At 38.7% G+C, this 20,865-nt stretch overlaps 1 protein-coding gene across 2 annotated transcripts in view; it reads left to right on the plus strand.

Moving 5' to 3' along the window:
* The first annotated feature begins 5,651 nt into the window (after positions 1-5,651).
* CDK13 (cyclin dependent kinase 13) overlaps positions 5,652-20,865 on the plus strand; it is an 86,632-nt gene continuing 71,418 nt past the window's right edge. For both annotated transcript variants that reach the window (XM_016148530.2, XM_016148531.2), the window contains exon 1: positions 5,652-7,475. In XM_016148530.2, the coding sequence (XP_016004016.1) occupies positions 6,259-7,475 (1,217 nt within the window). In that variant the 5' untranslated portion in view covers positions 5,652-6,258. The remainder of the gene's footprint in view (positions 7,476-20,865) is intronic.

Consider the following 20,865-nt stretch of genomic DNA (forward strand, 5'->3'; position numbering starts at 1 on the left):
TCAGGGTTTTCTTTCCCTACTAGTTCTCCCCTTTCCTCTGAACCCCCACCTCTGGGTCAGAATGGTTACAGACACCAAAGGAGAGCCTTCAACTCTCAGGAAAAGGGACTATATACACATAATAAAGTGAGGGCCCCCAGCAACCTGGGGTACCAAAATGGGGCCCTCGTTCCAGATGAAAGGTACTGGTCCCCCTGAGAAAGGAGACCCAGCAGCCTCGAAATCCTCTCATTGAAAATATCCATGGCTTGATCATTTGCCTTTCTGGTGACAGTTGCAGAACAATACTCAGACCTCCTCCTTCTCAAGTCTGAGCTGCTGGGTGATGTGGCTGATCTGCTGTAGTGTGGGTTTCAGGCACTTGTGTTGAGATGGATTCTGGGGCTATATTTAGGAAGAGTAGGAAGGACTGCTATCATTAATTAATGATATCCACCATGGAAGTGGGATGGCAGTGTGGGGTCACACTGTAATATTTAGGAATTTAGTTTGGCTATAATAAAATTGAAAAAAAGCAGTGGCTTAAACATATTACCAGTTTTATATGTCCCCCCCCCCCCCCCCCAGTTCAGGGGTGGTTTAATAGATCCACAACGTCCTCGGGGAGCCAGGCCCTTCTACCTTTTCTTCACCTAGCCATACTTAGTATGTGCTTGTTCCTTTGTAGTCACAAGATAGTCAAACTCCAGTATTGCATTTCAGCTCCAGGTGTAAAGAGAAGGCTGAAGGGCAAAAGGCACAGGTTAGCTAAATTGATCTTCCATTTTAAGAAGCATTCCCAGAAGCCTCATCCAACAACTTCAAGCATTTAAGTTTCATTGGCCAGAACTGCATAATATGGTCATGTCCTTCATCTGCAAGGAATGGTGGGAAATGTAGTTTTTACATAGGCAGGCACATTTATACTGCCAGCAAAACCAGTCTTCTGTTACTTATGATTAGGGAGAATTCAAATTAGAGGGCCTCTAGCAGTTCTGTCTACCATTCCTGTTCTACAAATAGATATCCTTCATCTTCATCGAATCAACAAGAACTGCTCCCCAACCCCTACAAACACATAGAAGTAGCATTGCTCTTATGCAAAGGATTGATAGCAAACATGGGCCTCCGAACTGTGTAAAGATGAGTGTGGGAGAGGGACATCTATCCCTTGTTTTACTAGTAAAATTGATCTTAAGATTTATTCATAACTTTCACGTTTCTTTTAATTTGGGATATATCACTATAGCTGGGTTTAACATAAAGTTCAGGAACACTGCTATCACTGTGAAATATCTTGCATTTCTTAAAAGACTGAGCTACAAAGCTAGACAGAGTGACTTGGTTTAGGATCCCAGATCCACATTTCACAGCGCTGTACTTAGGGCAAGACACTCAATCTCTCTATGCCTCAGTTTCCTCATTTGTGAAATATAGATAATAATTTTACAAGTAGGATGATCCGATAATTTACATTCAAATTTGGAAACATATGCTAGAAAGGGAATATTATTAATAAGTATGCTTCAACAAGAGGCATAAACCAGGACCACCACAGGTAAACCCAGGCCTATAGTCAGTCACCCTACTCACAGGCACTGTTGAGAGGATTATATGGGAAAATAGATATAAAAGCACTTAGCACAGAGCATAACACACAGTAAATGTTAGCCATTACTCGTTTTTATCAACGAATTGAAGTTTCATTATTTCAGCTTTGCCTTTAACAATGTAATCTGTCAGATATTACTCTTTATGATGGAGAATACTGGGCTAAAATAAGGAGCACTTAAATTTGGCAAGACTGAAAAAAAAACCTAATTTATGTCAACCAACCTCTCTAAAGGAGGAACAATTTTGAAAGACACTAAAGAAAATTCCAGTTATAAAGATTTTGGAAAGACAGTGCATGACCTATCTGTAAACTATTTATACTATTTAGAAGCATGAAGGGGAGAATCAGAATTTTAAGGATTTTTATATTTTACATTTCTCAAAGGTTTTAGTCTGGGGAATCCCTCTATACTCTTAAATTTTGAGGACTATAAAGAAGCTTTTCTTTATATGAGTTATATCTACTGACACAGAAATAAAAATTGAGAAAATCTAAAAAGATTCATTTAAAATAACAATAATCCCATTATATATGAACACAAATGACATTTAAATAAAAGTAATTAACTTTACAAAACAAAAAATAATCAGAGGATTGTTGCTTTACCTTTCTGCAAATCTCTATTGCCTGGTTTAATAGACTTGAAACTAATTCTCATATCTGTCTTTTTATGCAATTTGTTGCAACATATCGTTTTGCTGGAAATATACGAACACAGTATGTTGTTGGAAAAGGGGAGGATATATTAAAAGCCTTTCAAGATTTCAAGGGGAGGATATATTAATAGCCTTTAACACTACACCAAAATTATACTTGTAAAGTGGAATCCAAAATTATATCAATGAACTTTTTGTACTTCACATTAAAACCTATCAGTCCATCTTGTACTTTTTGTTGTTGTTGTTAGTTCATGTCTTTTATTAACCCATATACAGTTACTTGTCCTCCGGTTTACTGAAGCAATAGGTCAGACAACATTTGCCACAATAATGTCTGTCAAAGTGGCTGGCCATAAAAACTCCAGTACCACATTCATCTGAAGGGCATTCTCAGCGAAGGTGACTGATTTTGCCATTCTCATCCACCTTATATTATTTCAGGATAGCCAGCTTGACCTTCTTTCTCTTATGCTTATTCTTCTTGGGAGTGTTATGACTTCTTTTTTTAACATCACCACAAAGTCTCAACACGAGATGAAGAGTGGACTCCTTTTGAATGCTGTAATCAGACAAGGTATGTCCATCTTCCAGTTGCTTGCCAGCAAAGATCAGTCTTTGCTGATGAGGAGGAATTCCTTCCTTATTCTGGATCTTGGCCTTTATATCTCCTATTGTATCCAAGGCTTCAACCTCGAGAGTAATGGTCTTCCCTTGTAAGGGTTTTCAAGAAAATCTGCGTCTTAGCGAAGGTTCCACCGCAGATGGCGGATCAGAAAGCCAGTGTATCTTGTACTTTGAAGGAATCATTTACTCATGTTTTTGTAATACCATCCATTAGTCATCCGGAAAATATTAGTCACTGAGTTATGCCGAAATTCCGAATGTTTACACATTTCAGAAACCTAATGCCTTAGAATGTTCTAGAAAACATATTAATAAACAAGCATACATTCTATTAGCCATTAGGGTGATGTCATGTCATGTCATATTGCCTCTGGAAAACTCCACCGTACATAGTGAAAGAATGACAGTAAAAAAGAGAAATCATGCCACAGTCTTGACTGTGTGATCCATTGAAAAGTTTTTAGTCTCAGAGCACACTTCAAGAACAGGCGATATGGCATGAAATGACCTGTTAAAGCAAAAACCTTACCACTTTTTTTTAAAAACAAGGAGACAGTAAATTATAACGCAAACAGAAAAATACTAAAATATAGTCCCAAAAGGCAATTTCAAATATCTTTATATGAAGGAAAGTAGACAGAGCTTATTATAAAAACAGATGGCTTCTAATTTAAAGATCTTTCTCATTTTTTGCAGTTTGAATCCTATTACTAGAATTTCAATGCATTTGGGCAGGTATCTTTGGGGAGCTCAAAATCTTCATTTCCTCTTCCTCCCCATCCACTGCAAGATAGAAACTTTGTAGAAACATGTAGGTGGCAAAACCCCACTAAAGATATTTTAGTACACGTTTTTTTGTAACCTGTTTGCTATTTTCTTGTTTGCAAATTTCTATCCATTACTACAGATCAAATTTTCTTCGCAAATGTTAGATGACATTCTCAAGTGGATTGTTATAGCTGTGAAGAACCGCTAAACTGTATATTTTGCTCTTCTTGTTCTGTTACATGAGGCTTTTCAAAGTAGGATGATGGGTCGGATTGATCCTATTTCTGGAAAAAGCCCTTTGCTAATTACTCTCAGGAGGCTATAGAATCTTCACTCAGCAATACTGCCAAGGAGAAATTTGTTCTAGGCACCCTGCCCCTTACTATTCAGCTTCCCAATGCCCTTACCACTTCCTTCTGGTTGCACAGTAGGCCCCACCACTGTACGGTCCACTCAGGCCTCTCCTCCTTAGAAATGCTCCGACTTTTTTATTATCTTTTCCTTCGCCTCCTCCTTTATCCTTCAGCAACAAACACCCTTTTTGTATTCATTCTTTGTGAAGCACGATCTTAGTTAGCTCAGTCCTGTTTGAGATTTCTGTTAGTGGATGCGAAGCCAGTTTAAATTATTTACACTAAGGTATGAGTGATGGATACCAGGTGTTTAATTAAGAACCAGCTGATGGTCTGAACAAATAAGCCTACAAAGGGATGACCACAGATAGCCTTTTAATGGACTGCTTAGCTTTTCTTTTCTTTTCCATTGAACTATGTTAAAAGCCATTTAGATTTTAACCTAATTATCCTAAGGGCCCAATCTGTAAATGAAAGACAAGCCTGGTAAGGCTAGAAATGAGACGTGAGGGCACTGAATGGTCACTTTTAGCATTCCCACGGATTTAGATATGAAGGAGGATGTGGCTGAAGTTCTAAGAAGGCAGCCTTTATTTGAGCAAGATGGTAATAATTCTGGGATTTTTCAGTAGTCTCATGACGTTTCATTTATTCCCTGGATTAATTTTTTTTTAAGTAAACTTTAGTGGTAGCTAAGCTCTACACAGTGATTCCAAAGTGGTTTGTTTTTTTTTTAGGTTAAGATCGGGCCTCGAACTTGGATGCACGTGAGGTAGTTTAAACTAACACCGCCTCCGCCCTCTTATGCAGCGTGTACGCTCTTCTGCTCTCACAGCTGTTCCAAACCCGGAGCTTGGCTGAGGATAGATGATGGATAATGCCGAGCCCAGAAGGCCACTAACGACATTATTCTTCTGTCTCGATTCTTGGTTCTCGCCGCGACCTTTCAAAAGGCAGGCGGTGCGGCGCCAGCGGAGAGAAGGGGCATTGTGAGCTGGACGTAAGCGACAGGCACGATCGGCGTGCCACCCCTACAAGAGTCTCAAGCCACAGAACTAGGCGCCGTCCGAAGTATCTCCTTTCTTTTACCCTTCTTCACGCGTAGTCCCACCCTCACTGGAAGTGGAGGTTTCTATCTTACGCCACATCCGGTCCCGGACGCCTGTCGCTGGCGGGAACGAGCACGCCAGTGCGCGGCAACTTTGTTCCCGCCTCTTTTGCCCCTGACACCATTCCTCTTAGGCTTTTCCGGAGCGTGACGTGCGTGCGCGCTCCCGGCCTTGCGTCAGGGCCGAAGGGAAAGGCCGAAAGAACGAGGGGCGGAGGAGGGGTTGTGGAGGTTAGGGCCCAACCAGCAAGTCCTGTCGCTCTCCCTCCTCCTGACGAGGAACGGAGAGGGAAGGGGAGGAGCGAGACGGGGTCGGCCGCGCACACCAGAAGCCTCCTCGTGGGAGGGGTGGGGAGCGAAGGGAAGGGGCAGCTTCGCCACCTCTACTCGCGGCGAAGCAAGAAAGTCAGGGCCCAAACCCACCGCCACAGATTCAGAAACGCTCCCCCACCCGCATCTCCCCGGAAACAACCCCCCGCCCAGCCCCGCACACTCGCTGCCCCAACTGAGGGCCGCAGCCCCGTCGCCTTCGCCTCGCCGGCCGTCCCTGCGGGACGCAGAGTGCAGGAGGCCCCAGGCCAGGAGTTGTCAGGCCCAAGCCACTTCCGAGGCGCCCGCCGTGTGTAGCCGCCACCACTGGAGGACGACGTCGACGCCAAGGAGGAGGCGGCGGAGGCGTGTTGTTGTCTCGCCCACTCCCCTCCCCTGAACTCGCACCCAACGTCAGGTCGCGATGGAGTGAAGCGGCAGAGAAGGTGGTACTTCCGCGTTGCGCTGCCTGAGCTGAGAGCGCGGCCGACGCCGCTTCCCCACCCCTGGGGGTACTTGGAGGACTCCGGGCTCCCCCACAGGTCAGCCCCCGGCGCATCTGGTGTTTTTGCTGCTAAGAATAGGACGACGAGCACGATCGGGAGTTCTGTCGCCCGGATTCCTGCTTCCCTCAGGCCTGGAGGCCGCTGCGTACCCCACTGTGACCTGGAACCCAGGGACCCGAGTCCCGACCCGGATTATCGTGGCGTGTCGCCTGGCCGGCCCTGGTGCTCGGTGTCCCTCCGCCGCCGCCGCTGTTCCCGTTTCCGGAGGGGAAGATGGCCAGGATCTGACCCGGGAGGAGGCCGCACCCGCGCCGCGCTCTGCGGCGAGCTCTAGGCGATGCCGAGTAGCTCGGACACGGCGCTGGGGGGAGGCGGGGGCCTGAGCTGGGCGGAGAAGAAGTTGGAGGAACGCCGCAAGCGGAGGCGATTCCTGTCCCCTCAGCAGCCGCCGCTGCTGTTGCCGCTCCTGCAGCCGCAGCTCCTGCAACCGCCGCCGCCCCCGCCGCCTCTGCTCTTCCTGGCTGCTCCCGGCACGGCCGCCGCCGCCGCAGCCGCCGCCGCCGCGGCCTCCTCCTCTTGCTTCAGCCCGGGCCCCCCTTTGGAGGTCAAGCGGCTGGCGAGAGGCAAGAGGCGCCCAGGAGGGCGGCAGAAGCGGCGCCGCGGGCCCCGCGCCGGGCAGGAGGCGGAGAAGCGTCGGGTCTTCTCGCTGCCCCAGCCGCAGCAGGACGGCGGTGGCGGTGCTAGTAGCGGCGGGGGTGTGACCCCGCTGGTGGAATACGAGGATGTGAGCTCCCAGTCCGAGCAGGGGCTGCTGCTGGGGGGGGCCAGCGCGGCAACGGCAGCGACGGCTGCCGGGGGAACGGGGGGCAGCGGCGGGAGTCCGGCCTCCTCCTCCGGCACCCAGCGGCGGGGAGAAGGGTCAGGGCGCAGGCCCCGCCGTGACCGCCGCCGCAGCAGCGGCCGCAGCAAGGAACGCCACCGTGAACACCGGCGGCGGGACGGACAGCGCGGGGGCAGCGAGGCCTCCAAGTCCCGCAGCCGCCACAGCCACAGCGGCGAGGAGCGGGCCGAGGCAGCCAAGAGCGGCAGCAGCAGCAGTAGCGGCGGCCGCCGGAAAAGCGCCTCGGCTACTTCTAGCAGCAGTAGCAGCCGTAAAGACCGAGACTTGAAGGCTCACCGGAGCCGGACTAAGTCGTCCAAGGAGCCGCCTTCGGCCTACAAGGAGCCGCCCAAGGCCTATCGGGAGGACAAGACCGAGCCCAAGGCCTACAGGCGGCGACAGCGGTCCCTGAGCCCTCTGGGAGGTCGGGACGACAGCCCGGTGTCCCACAGGGCCTCGCAGAGCCTGAGGAGCCGCAAGTCCCCCAGTCCGGCGGGAGGTGGCAGCAGCCCCTATTCGCGGCGGCTGCCGCGCTCCCCGAGCCCCTACAGCCGCCGCCGCTCCCCCAGCTACAGCCGCCACAGCTCGTATGAGCGGGGTGGCGACGTGTCTCCCAGCCCTTACAGCAGCAGCAGCTGGCGTCGCTCCCGGAGCCCTTACAGCCCTGTGATCAGGTGAGTTCGCTGTCCCGTGCATTCGTCTTTGGGCGGGCTAGATCCCGGGAGGCAGGGAAAAGTGGTGATTGGTCTCTTCAAAATTGCTGAAGTCTAGAAAACCCAACTTCGGACGCGCTTCAAGAACCGAGGGGCGTTTTGGCGCCTATGACACCCTTTAGGGGGTTGAAGGGACAAAGCAACGGGCCCAACAGAGCCTTTCTCCTTGCTTTTGCAGGGAATATTTCAAAGTAAGCATTCCAAGTTTTAAACTTGTTGCATTAACATACGAAAAGGTTTCTCAACTGCTCTTTGTTTTTCCAGCACAATTAATTTGGGTAAACCTAGACCTTGTGTAATTTGTCATAATTTTGAAAGCTCTCTGGAGAGCTTTTATTGTGGGAGACTCAGTAATGGACTGCAGTTTAGGGGCTCAATATTATAAAGGAGAATTTGAATCACCTGCAGATGTCAGAGTTAGCTATAGATAGCAAATATGTCGTATGATTAATACAACGATGGGAAAAGCAGTCTTTCTGTAAAATTTATTCTTTCAATATGTAAATAAAGCTTATGTGGAAACTTATAGTTCTAAATTCTGAAGATAAGGAAGGTAATCCATGTTGCGATATTCTAGTGTAGAATAATTTCTTACACTTTCAAAATCATAATTTAAAAAAAGAAAAATGAGGATTGTGGTTTTTGACTGGGTTTGCGATGATATCTAGTTGCTAATAACATAAATGTATTCTGGTTGGTGTAATCCAGTGTAACCAGTGAATGGTTTAGTACATTCTTACACTGTTACACTATTTACTATTATTCTAAGTTATTATTTACACTTTAAAGTTAGATTTTTAAATATTGGGATTTTTGTTCAGAAATCTTTAAAAGGTACAATTTAACCTAGTGAGATTGGAGTAAATTTTTTATATATCCGTTATGCCTTGCTTGTTATATATTCTCCAAAAAAGGTGAGTGTTGAAACGTACTATCTGTTAAGTAAACTGAATTGAGGATAATCTTTGAATATTTTTCATGTTCTTATACTCTTTAAGATGTCTGGAAATTCTAGGCCTTATAGTTTAGGCCATAAACTATACAAAATGATGTCTACGTTGAATGTGGTTTTCCTGTTGGCTAAGTTTTCAGTAATGCCAAGTGGATGCTAAGTACCTCTATGAGTTTGTTGAACCTCAGTACAATATATGTATACATGTAGAATTAGATGTTTTCGAAGTGTCAGACTAGTAAATATTTGTTAAGATGTGTGAGTAGAGATCTAGGCGTGAGTTTATCTTTAAACCAAAACAGCTGTTATGAAACTTCATTTTTATAGTGTTCAGACACTTAAAATGATAGCTGATGCTTTAAGCTGACTATCAACACTGAAAAGTTATGTCACCAAATTTAACCTTTTCATCTTTAAGACCTTATATTTTAGTTAAGATATTTTATGTTTACCAAAAGCTTTGCACTTTTTTTCAATTGAATTTGTTTTTGAAAACTAAGTTTTAGGAATTTAGATAGTGTTTTTAAGTGTATGGTGTGATTTTATGGATGGATTTTGTGTTTATCAGGCTTTTAAGTTACCGATACTTTAGCAAGTTTCTTTATTATCTAATAGGGCTATGTATTTTGTTTATATTATGTAGTAGTATGTATGATTAGGGTTATTCATGCTTAGCAGGTATTGAGCACGTGTTATGTGGCAGATACTGTCCTAGGATTGAGATATAGCAGTGAAGAAAGAAGAAGGTCTTTGCCCTTGTGAAGCTTGCGTTCTAGAGGACCATTAATTACGGAGTTTCTATTGACCACTACTGTTTCTAAAGGCTTGGATTTGGAATCAACTTTAGAATATCCTGGCCAACATTCCTGACAGCTGGCCATTTCCTGTGTGCCTGAATATATCTTGAGGCGGAAAGATGTTGCTTTGAAGACAGCCTGTTAGATGAGATTTGGGAGAGTTATAGTGTTGGTTTGCCTAGAGTATTCATTCACAAGAGCCTTGGAGACTCAGTTTCCTAAACTGTAACAGGGAAATACTTGTTTTATTTTTTTAATTTCAAGAATTAAATGAAAATTTGTTTGTAAAGTACAGAAATAGTGTAGACTGTTACAGAAATGTTATGTGGTTGAGATATTCAAGATATTCAGTAGCTTGAATTGTTAGAATTTTGCATATTGAAACAAATCCACCTCTGTGTAACTAATACCTGTTGGTTCAAGTTGAACTCTGGAATGATAGAGAGCAAACCTGTGTGCTACCTCTTTAAAATGTAAAGACAGTTTCCATGTTCTGAGTCTTTTCTTGGCCAGAAACTTCATTTTTGATAATGTATGATTTTTAGGTTTTTCACATCATATCTACTTTGTCAAATGTCCTCCTTAAAATGTGAGGCCAAGAATTTACAGCTAAAATAGTTGATTAAAAAACTTAAGGTTTTTAACTGTAGCAAATGTATTATTACTGTTTAGGAGCAGCTAATTGAACTTGTCCAGATTACTGCAAAAAGTTTTATTTGCTTTTAGAATTTAGTAGTAGTGGTAAGTGGCCCATATTGTTTAATGAATAGACTGCTGAGTTGGGAGCCCATGAAGGCAACTAACCTTTCTTGTCCACTGTTGTAATCTTAGTGGTCAGTATAGTATCTGGCACTAGTAGATTCTTAATTGTTGAATGGGTCAATGAAGGAGTGATGGAGTTTGCTGAGCATGTGAAATATTATTGTGAGCCTGGGTTATGTAAGTATTTAATATAGACCGTGTGTTATGCTGTGGGAAATGGCAATGTGATCTTTTTTCAGCCTACATGGAGCTTATATATTAATGGATTGTCTGTGTAGATATTTTTAAAGAAATGTATATACATTCAAAATACTAGTATTGAAACCACAGTATTGATATGAGGATTCCTAGAATCCTCTCCATTTTATTGATATCTACTTTACAACCTCTTTGCCCACATCCAAATCTTAGGTGCTTTGCTCATGCTTTTTTTCATCAGCCCCTTCTTAGCTTTACCTTTTCCCCTGTATAACCAGTTTACCATAATTTATTACCTGACTGTTGGGGTGTGGGAAGTCTTGTAATTTTGCTAATTGAACCCGTAATAAATGTGAGGGTACACTGAAGAGAGGGGCTTTTGAGGAAAGGGAGTAAATGGTACTGACAGTTAAGTTTTACTGTGGCAGGCATTGATGAATACTTAACATACATTCACCCACTAAACCCATGTGGTAGTTGGAAACATTCCTATTGATAATTGGGAAGTGGAAAATAAAAATTTAAGTGATTCGTTCCTATATCAACTTGGATTCAAATGCAGGGCTGATTGTAAAGTACATGTTCTTGATATTATGCTGTGTTGAACCTCACCTGGCATACAGGGAAGCTGACCGCATGATGTAATGACCTGTTTTGCTAAAATTCATCCCCTGTTTGTATATTCATATGTTTTCTGTTTGCTGGGCATCTTTGCAGCATTTTGAGGTTTTAAAAAAAAAGGAATTCTTCTAAATACTCTTTCAGTGCTTTTTGTCTTTACTAAATAGCTTTTACGAATATGAAACTAAAAACATTTCTTAAAGGCATTAATTTCACTTCATTATTGATGGTGGTTTTGCGGTGTGATATCTTGATTCGAAGTCACTCAAGTCAGATCAGTTACAATTAGTACAATACATTTTTATATATAATTGGTTCTATTCCACCAAGAGGCAGCAGATGCCTCTATTATGGAAAAATATCAAGACCCTGAAAATCTAAACATGGGTGGACCTTAGATGTAAATAAGTGAATTTGTTAATATTCACTTGTGGTGATATGGGGTATCTCTGTCATGGATTATTTAGTGTTTTGTCCTTAAAATTTATTCAAAAATGTGTAAAAGGAAGACATTCCAGAATTTTAAAAAGCTTCTAACACTCGTAAAATACTACTCTTTTGTTATGCACTTAATAGAAATAAGTCATAAATATCCTTGGATGAATGAAATTCTTAAAATGCTTTTAAAAAGTGTAAAAATATAGGATACTAGAATAAGTGCAGAAACAGAAGAGATGGAAATTTAGGTGAACTGTCTTAAGTCTCCAAACCTGTAATAACTCCTTTTATTGAGTTGGCCTTGTGTTTTCCTCCTCCTCATACTAAACCTTACCTGACATTTACATCTACTCAGTCCTTATCACATTTTTGTTCTAACACTGATCTCATTTCCATTTCTAGCACCTTAGTTCAGACCCTCATTTTTTATCACACTTCCTGTTAGTATTTTTTCTTCACTGTTCATCCATTTTTTTCTTTCTAGTACATTCTTTATCAGGAGAGTTTTCTTAAGATCTTGGTCATATTTTGTCACTTCCCTTATATAGAATTAAGTCTAAAGTTCCTAATGCATCATCAGGTAATGCCTTTTATGATCTGGCCACATTCTATCAGAATTCTGTTTTTAGAGGCACTTTTATTTCTCTATATTTTTACTCTTGCTGTTCTTTTAGCTTGAAATTTCTTTTTTTCCTCTTCTTTACCTCTACCTTTGCATTCAACACCCAGCTCAAATTCACTATCATGAGACCTTTCTCCATTCATTTAGAAAAAGTTCATTTCTTATAATCCTACAGCACTTTGCTTTATCTTTGTTACAGAGCTTTTTGAAACACTATTTAATATTCTAATTATTTGACTGGCTATATTTTTGTTATCCCTACTAGATTGTAAGGTCCTCCAGGACAAATTCCAAAGTGTATTAGTGGTTGAATTAATTGATATAGCATTTTATCTTACAGATTAATGCAAATCAGCTTTTGCACAGATACCAGTTATGTCTCTAAATGTGTTTGCTATTTTGGTTCGCATATACTCTAGGATGGAGAAAGTAATTGTTTTGATTTATAAGAAGAGAATTGAAGAACATTTTCTAGCTTCTACTTTCTTGGAATGAGTAGAGGATGCTGGGAGTCACTTTTAGTATGAATTGAATACGTTCAGACCTAGTGTCTATATTTGTACTTTGTTGTACTGCTCGAGATAAATGACCTTTTTTTGTGTGTGAAAATTTTCTGAGTAGACTGTATGTCAAGCTTTTATTTTCTAACTATGAAAAATTGTAGCTATTTCTGAAAAACCAGTTAACAATTAATGTTTCTTAATTTTCATATTTAAAATCATTTGGATATTTTTTCTTATTGTCTTTTTCTGATTATTAGTTAAATTTTTGGTACTTTGTTTTCTGTTAGCTTTGTTTCATATGTAGATATTTCTAAAGTTTAAAATGGGTGTTGGTAGCAAAAATACCAAGCTAGAATCAGAAGTATAACTTCTTTGCAGTGATTTTTATTCCTTGAATTTCTAAATTGTGGGAGAATCTAATGTTATTAATATATTTAAAAAAATAAATGTAGATTAGAGGATAAAATTTAGGTTAAAAACTTGAATTTATATAAAATGGAAATGAGAAGAGTAGTGAGAGGAACTGAAACTGAAAATAGTTAATGGACTTCATACCTCTCCACTTTTCTGATTCTTCAGTTTCAGTTGCATAGGGGCACTTTCACTGAGATATTTCATTGATGCTCCAAACTTAACTTATCTAATTTTATTTTGCCTCTCTTGGAGTCATTTTTTTTTTTTCAGATACTGCTCTTTATTTTTTATCCGTTTTATAAAGATAAGAGAGGCTCATGGGGGAAATTTTTAATTAGTATAGGAAAGTATGAGATTAAATTAAGTCCCCCTGAATCCAGTCACTTGAGATAATCACTCTTGACATTTTGGTGAACATTCTTCCTGTTTTCTCTGTGTATGTATGCATAGGGATATAAGATTTTTTACATAAACGAGAACATGCTACAATGCTGTTTTGTACCCTGTATGCCATAGTATATTCTTTTTATTGGCTTCTAGTGTTCTGTTGTTTGGATGTACCATAACTTGTTTGGCCAAGTTCATTTTGCTAGACTCTTAGTTGTTTTTTTTTGTTTTGTGTTTTGTGTGTGTGTGTGTGTGTTTCTATTGCAAATTTTTTTCTGTGCATTTGTCCCGTAATACTTTCTAGATTGGATTTTCCAGAGGTAAAATTGTTAGGCCAAAAATGATACACACATTTATAGTTTTAATATACTATTGCACCTTCAATAAGTGTTTACTAATTTGTATTTTCCAACAGTGCGGAAGTGCCCATTTCCTCAGTCCAATTGAAAACTATTGTTTGGTAGCAATTGAAAACATAAAGTCGTCAATTATCCCATTATTTTTACTTGCTTTTCTTTTATTTCTAATAAGGCTGAATTTGTTTTCATCTATTTATTGGATGTTCTAGTTTCTTGATTCATTTTTGTTTGTTTTCTTGTTAATTTATGAGCCCCTTTTGTATTAGAGGTATTAACTGTCTTTTTTTGGTGACATTAGCAAGTATTTTTCATGAGTTTGATTTTGTCTTTAACCTTGTTTTAAGAAGTTTTTGATTTGTGCGTGTGTATGTGTGTTTTAAGTGGTAATATTTCTCTCAGGCACCTAATACCCAAATTGTAGTAATACTTATCTTGTCTCCCTCTCACTTCTAAAAAATTGCTTGTTCTGTCGGTCCTTTTACAGAAGTATTTAGTCCAGTCTTATTAATTCGAACCTCCTTAGTTCATGGACTTATTGTTGGGTATGCTTGTTTTTGGGTCTTTACTCTTAAGGCCCCTCCTGTTTTCTGCATTTGAATTAATCTTAAAATACTATTTTCTGTCATTCCTATGAAACATATTTACAGAGACAAATTCTTGAACTGGCTTTTAAGATTCCCCACCTTAGGCTTACCTAAACTACCTTTATTCCTTACTGTATATGCTGATCTCAATACAAACTGGATTCCTTAGTATTTTTCCTTCCTTCCTTCCATCTGTTCTTTGGAGGAAGAGGAGGAGATAAAAGTTCACTTGATGTGGTGAATAGAATTTCCCCCCGCCCCCACCCCTTATCATATGCCACAGTTGTCTTATATATCCATCTAGTGTTTCTTTATGTAAATACAAATATATGTTATTTTCCTCCTTATTTTATACAAAAGACAGCCTGTTATATAACCTGTTCTGTAACTTGCTTTTTTTCCTTGACATTTATGTCCTGGGGATCTTTTCATGTTGGTACAGGGAGAGCTTCCTCATTCTTTATCAGAGCTGCATAGTATTCTATTGTGTGGATGGCTGCCTCATAGTTTATTGAACCAGTCCCTTACAAATGGACACTTGAGTTGTTTCTAGTATATGCTGTTACAAGCAACACCTCAGTGAACAAATTTTTAAATGGTGGCATAACACTGCATATCCTACTTAAAATGATATCATTCTTCATTCTTAGAATGCTGGTTGGTTTTATTGGTTGGTAAATTCTCAATTACATTAATGAGACATTGATGATGGGACTGATGTCCCTTCATAATTTAGGAATCACTAATATGAATGCCCATGGAGGCCTACTGATCTATCTCATTTTTACTAGTAAAACCTTAGGAAATTTTTATACTGAAACCTACTTAAGACCTTTTGCTCAAGAAATCTTAACTCACTGATCACAGCAATTACTGCCATGGCAGCTGAAGAACAATTTAACAAGATAATGGTGAAAAGATAAATTACACCTCAGATTCTATTTTTTTTTTTAAATTTCATCTCTCCACCCCCTCCCCTTTTGCAGCCCTTGGCTTGTTCTCTATATGTGTCTGGACTTCTTACTATATTAAAAACATGGGATTGTAAACCCTCTGTACCTTAGTTTATGACGTTCTCTCAGTTGGCCAATCCTATTGCCCAGTCTTCCAACCATAGTTCAGGTGTCATTTTATCTCTGACGTTTTCATTAATCGCATCCAGAAGTGATTTCTTTTAATTTGTTTAGCACAGAGATTTCTTTTTGTGAATACTAACTACATCCAGGATTGTATTATAGTTGCCTTTCCCCCGTCGTCTTAGCTAAATAGGACATGTTTCAGTCATTTGTTTTTTAAAAATACCATTCAGTTTTATTGAGGTATAATTTGCATACAATATAATTGACCTATTTAATTGTACAGTTGAATGGATTTTGACAAATAGGTACACTTGTGTAATCATCACCATAATCATAATAAAGAACATTTCCATCACCCCTCGAAGTTCCCTCTTTCCCTTTGCAGTCCCACTCTCCCACTCCTACCTGTGGTCCTTGGCAACCACTGATCTGCTTTCTGTGACATTTTTCTTTTCTTGCATGTTCTATAAATGGAATTATACAGTATGTAGTCTTAGATGTCTGCCTTCACTTAGCATGTTCCAGTGATTTTTTTCCCTTTCTGTTGCTGAGTAATATTCCATTTATGGGTACACCATTAAATTGCTTATCCATTTACCCAGTAGAGGAACATTTGAGTTTAAAGTTTTTGTTTATTGTGAACAAAGCTTCTGTGAACATTTGAGTATTTTGTTTTTATTACTTGAGCATTACAGTTGCTTCATATTCTCACAGGTTTTTGTCAGTCTTTCATTTCGCTGTTCCTAGTGAATGTGTAGTGGCATATCATTGTGGTTTTATTTGCAATTCCCTAATGACTAATAATGCCGAGTATCTTTCCATATACTTATTTGCTCTTCGTATCTTTTGTGAAGTGTCTTAAAATGTTTTGTCCATATTATTTATGAATTAGATTGTCTTATTAAGTTGTAAGAATTCTGTATATATTCTTATACAAGCTCCTTGTCAGATAAATGTTTTGCAAATGTTTTTTCCCAGTCTGTGGCTTGCCTTTCCTTAACAATAATTTTAAAGAGAAGTTTTACATTTTGATGAAATCCAATTTAGCATTTTTTTTCTTTTAGACTTTGTGCTTACTGTGCCCTTCCCTCCCCTGCCAAATAAAGGAAGAAAATTTGTGTAACTCATGGTCATGAAGATTTTCTCCTTGGTTTAAAATACATATCTTCTATTTATCACAGCCTACCTTCATGTATAATGACATTACAAGAGTATACTTCCATTTTCTTCCTCTTATATTTCAGGCTATTCTTGTCATGTCTTATTTCATAAATATGTATAGAAATGAAATTTAAGAATGGGAAAAGTCACTTATGTCCACTTTAACATATACCTTTTCAAACATTTTCTCATCTCTTTGTGTACATTGAAATTTTGATGTAGTGGTTTCCTCTGGCCAAAAGAATGGCTTTGAACATTTCTTATAAAGCAGATCTGCTGTTTGGTTTGAAAGATATTTTTGCTGGGTATGAAATTCCACATGGACTATTTTTAACCTCTTAGTACTTTGACTTATTCCACTTCTGATTTGTGTAATATGACAAGAATTTCTATAATACTTTGTTTTTGCTTTAGCCGTTGGATTGTGAGTCCCATGAGGTTCTTTTTTAATTTTAGTATCTCTTAAGTACTGACTGCAACATATGATAGGTACCCAACAAATGATATTAAAGTGATTTGAATAGGAAAATATCCAGAACCTCAGAATTTAAATAAAATTCTGTTGCTATTAACTGGGTCTAATATTGGCCTATGAATAAATTCATAATGACTAAAGCTAGACTAATCAAAAGTATCTGCCTTTGGATAAATCAAATATCAAGCCCTCCCTCTACTCCTCACCATCTTTTTCTCTATTCAGTGAAACATGCAGACAAACAGAATTTATGCTCAGTGAACTAGAACTTGTTTGCCTGAGCCAGTTTGCAAAAAGTCAGCCATGTGTCTTTTATTTTTTTAACTTTTTGTGTTGCGTAAGGAGCATAAAGGAAAGGAAGTATATTTTAGAACAAACAGAACATGTTTCAGTTTTATGTTATTTTTTCTAGTTTTAAAAATAACATCTTTTTTGAGATATAATTCACACACACCATACAATTTAATCTTAAATGGTACAATCGGTATGGTCATAGAGTTGTGCAACCATCACCACTAATTTTAGAACATTTTAATCACCCCAAAAAGAAACTGCCTATTAGCAGTCACTCCCCATTCCCAGCTCTCCCAGCTCCTAGCAACCACCAATGTACTTCCATCTCTATGGATTTGCCTATTCTGGACATTTTATATAAGTGGAATCATACAATTCATGGTCTTTTTTCATATAAATGTAATGTTTTTAAGATTCAACTATGTTGTAGTATGTATCAGTACTTCATTTTGTGACAGAATACTATTCTGTTGTATACCTATGTCACATCTTATCAGTTGATGGACTTTGGGTTGTTTCCACATTTTGGAAGTATACTTCTGTGAACATTTATGTACAGACTTTCATAGAGTTATGTTTTTATTTCTCTAGGGTATATACCTAAGAGTGGAATTCTTGGGTCCTATGGTAATTCTATGTTTAATGTTTTAAGGAACTGCCAAACTGTTTTCCAAAGTGGTTGCATCATTTTTATATTCTGACCAGCAATATATGAGGATTCCAATTTCTCCACATCTTTGGAAATAGTTGTCTTTTTGATTATTGCCATCTTGTTGTTTAAAGTGGTATCTTATCATAACTAATGATGTTGAACATCTTTTCATGTGTTTTGGCCATTGGTATGTCTTTTTTGGGGGGAAACATTTATTAGGATCTTTTACCCATTTTAAAAGTCTACTTGTGTAATCTTAAGAATTCTTAATATAATCTGGGAATAAGTCCTTTAATATGACTTGGAACATTTCTCCTCTTAGAGAGAGGAATTCTTGTGTTCAGGAGTCAATTTTAATTAAATACAAAGAAATGGAATCTTCCCTAAGTAATTTGTTCATAACCATTTCAGCCGTTTTAATGGTGTATCTTTGGACAAATCACACAGCTTCTGAGTCATTGTCTATGGATTCAAAACAAGAAGAAAAAAAGAATTCCTAGGGTGAGATGTCAACAAAACAACCAAAAGACTACTGTCCAGTTGGCAGATCTTGTGCCTTGGTGTAGCTGGGTAGATACCAAGTATAAAGGAAAAAGCAAAGGTCTTAGAAAACTTGAAACAACCTAAGTACTGTGAATAGAGGAGCAGTAAAATAAATTATGGTACAGATGCATGATTTGCAAATATTTTCTCCTCATATCCCTTTGTTAATGTCTATAATAGCACAAAAGTTTTTAATTTTGATGAAGTCTAGTTTATTTTTTTGTTGTTGCTTATGCTTTGGTGTCATATCTAAGAAGGCTTTGCCTAATTGAAGATCACAAAGATTTCTATATTCTAAGAGTTTTACAAGTTTTACCTCTTACTCTTGGTCTTTGATCTTTTTTCATTAATTTTTGTGTATGGTGAAAGAGGTTCAGCTTCATTCTTTTTATGTGGATATCCAGTTGTCATAGTTGTTATAAAGATTAATCTTTCTCCATTGACTCATATTTGCATTCATGTTGAAAATCCACTGACCATACATGTGAAGGTTTATTTCTGGACTCTCAATTCTATTTCATTGATTTACATGTTTGTCCTTATACCAATACCACACAGTCCTATTCTAATTTTGTAGTAATTTTTGAAACAGGAAGTGTGAGTCTTCAGCTTTGTTCTTTTAGATTGCTTTGACTTTGTTTTTTTTGGGGGGAGGGGCGGGGTGGAGTGGGAGAGAGGGGATTGCATTTCCACCTGAATTTTTTTAAGGATCAGCTTGCCATTTCGTTCAGAAAAGGTAGCTGGGACTTTCATAGGGATTGCACTGAATCTGTAGGTCAGTTTGGGAGTATTGCCATCTTAATAATGTTAAGTCCTCTGCTACATGAACATGAAATGTCTTTTCATTTATTTAGGTTTTCCTTAATATTTTCAGCGGTGTTTCGAGGTTTTAAGGGTACATACAATCCCTGAATATCTTTCGTTAAATTTTTTCCTAGGTATTCTTTGTATGGCTCTTGGAATGGAAGTTTTTTTTCGTAATTTCATTTTGATTGTTTATTGCTAGTATACAGAACTGCAATAGATTTTTCTATATTGATCATTTTCCCCCACATCCTGTAGACTTGTTTCTTAGTTCAAATAGTTTTTTAGTGGATTCCTCATGATTTTCTGTGTGCAAGATTATGTCATATACTAGAGATAATTTTACCTTCCCTCCCCCGCCCCCCCCAGTCTGGGTTCCTCTTATTTCTTTTTCTTGCCTAATTGAAGTGGCTAGAATCTCAGGTACAATGTTGATTAGAAGTAGTGAGATTGGGCTTGTCTTGTCTTGTTTTGATCATATAGGGAAAGTATTTAGTCTTTTTTCACAATGATGTTAGCCGTGAATTGTTCCTAAAATTTTTGATTAAAGTTGTTTTTTTCCGAGTATAATTTTTGGTGCCAAAAAAAAAAAAAAAATTCTGTATGCTTTGGTTGACTCTTAAACACAAGCGTATGTAATTATCCATTACTGTCTTAGGGACTAGGAAAAGAAAAAATCCATTTGTTATGAAAAATACATTTATTAATGTTAGCCATATTTTCTTAATGTAGTGTTTACTTTTAAAGCACGCATGGTTTTCTAGAGTTAATTCTTGGAAGTTAAGCAGTAGGTGTAGTAGAGTAGGAATAAATCTGTACAGCCTTTTTCATTTTTATTAATGAATGTGATGGTGTTTTTCCAAACTGTACATTTTGGTTTGTAATAATTTCCGGTGGTGTTTATCTTTAAACTTTGCTGTATTTTTCAGTTTTCTATAATAAAATCACTATACTTCTTTTAACCTGCACTCTTTTTATGTTTAAAACTTACATATGAAATGCTTAAACAGTACAGAGGAATGCAGAACAGTATGTGAAAGAAACCCTTTGTGTCTTTTTCATTCCCATTCCCTTCCAAATATATAACCATGTAAATAGATTGGTGTACATTCTTTTTCTGTGTATATACATACATAGAAAGATATGCACAAATATATATTAGGTATGTTATGCCATAATGTTGTTACTTACATACTTTTCTTTTTAGCAGTATGATTTGAAAATCTTTCCAAATGGCTGCTACATAAAATTCCATAATAAAATTTATCAAGCTTCATTTAACCATTATTGGGCACTAAGCTATTTTTTCTATATTAGAAACAACGCTTTAAAAGATATTGTGTAGTAATATTTTGACACAAATGGAAATGTTCTTATAAGTGAAATTGCAAAGGAAAAGTATTTTATAAAAATACTACCAAATTGCTTTTTAAAAAGGCTTGCTAATTTTATATTTCCTCTCGTAAGTTATGTATGACCATTTCTCTGCATTCACATGAATATTTGATATTTTCTGAATTCTATTTTGGCCATTCTGGTGGATGCAGATGTAGTACCATTACTTTATTTTGCCTTTTCTGGTTACCAGAGAGTAGAGAGCATTTTAATTTCTTTATTGGCAATTTGTATTTCTTTTATGAATGTATTTTCTAATCATGAAGACGTTGTAGTTATTAAAAATAAGGAATGTTTTACAGTAGAAAGAT

The sequence above is a fragment of the Rousettus aegyptiacus genome, unplaced genomic scaffold, assembly GCF_014176215.1.
Source record: "Rousettus aegyptiacus isolate mRouAeg1 unplaced genomic scaffold, mRouAeg1.p scaffold_m13_p_13, whole genome shotgun sequence".
NCBI classification, from domain to species: Eukaryota; Metazoa; Chordata; class Mammalia; order Chiroptera; family Pteropodidae; genus Rousettus; species Rousettus aegyptiacus.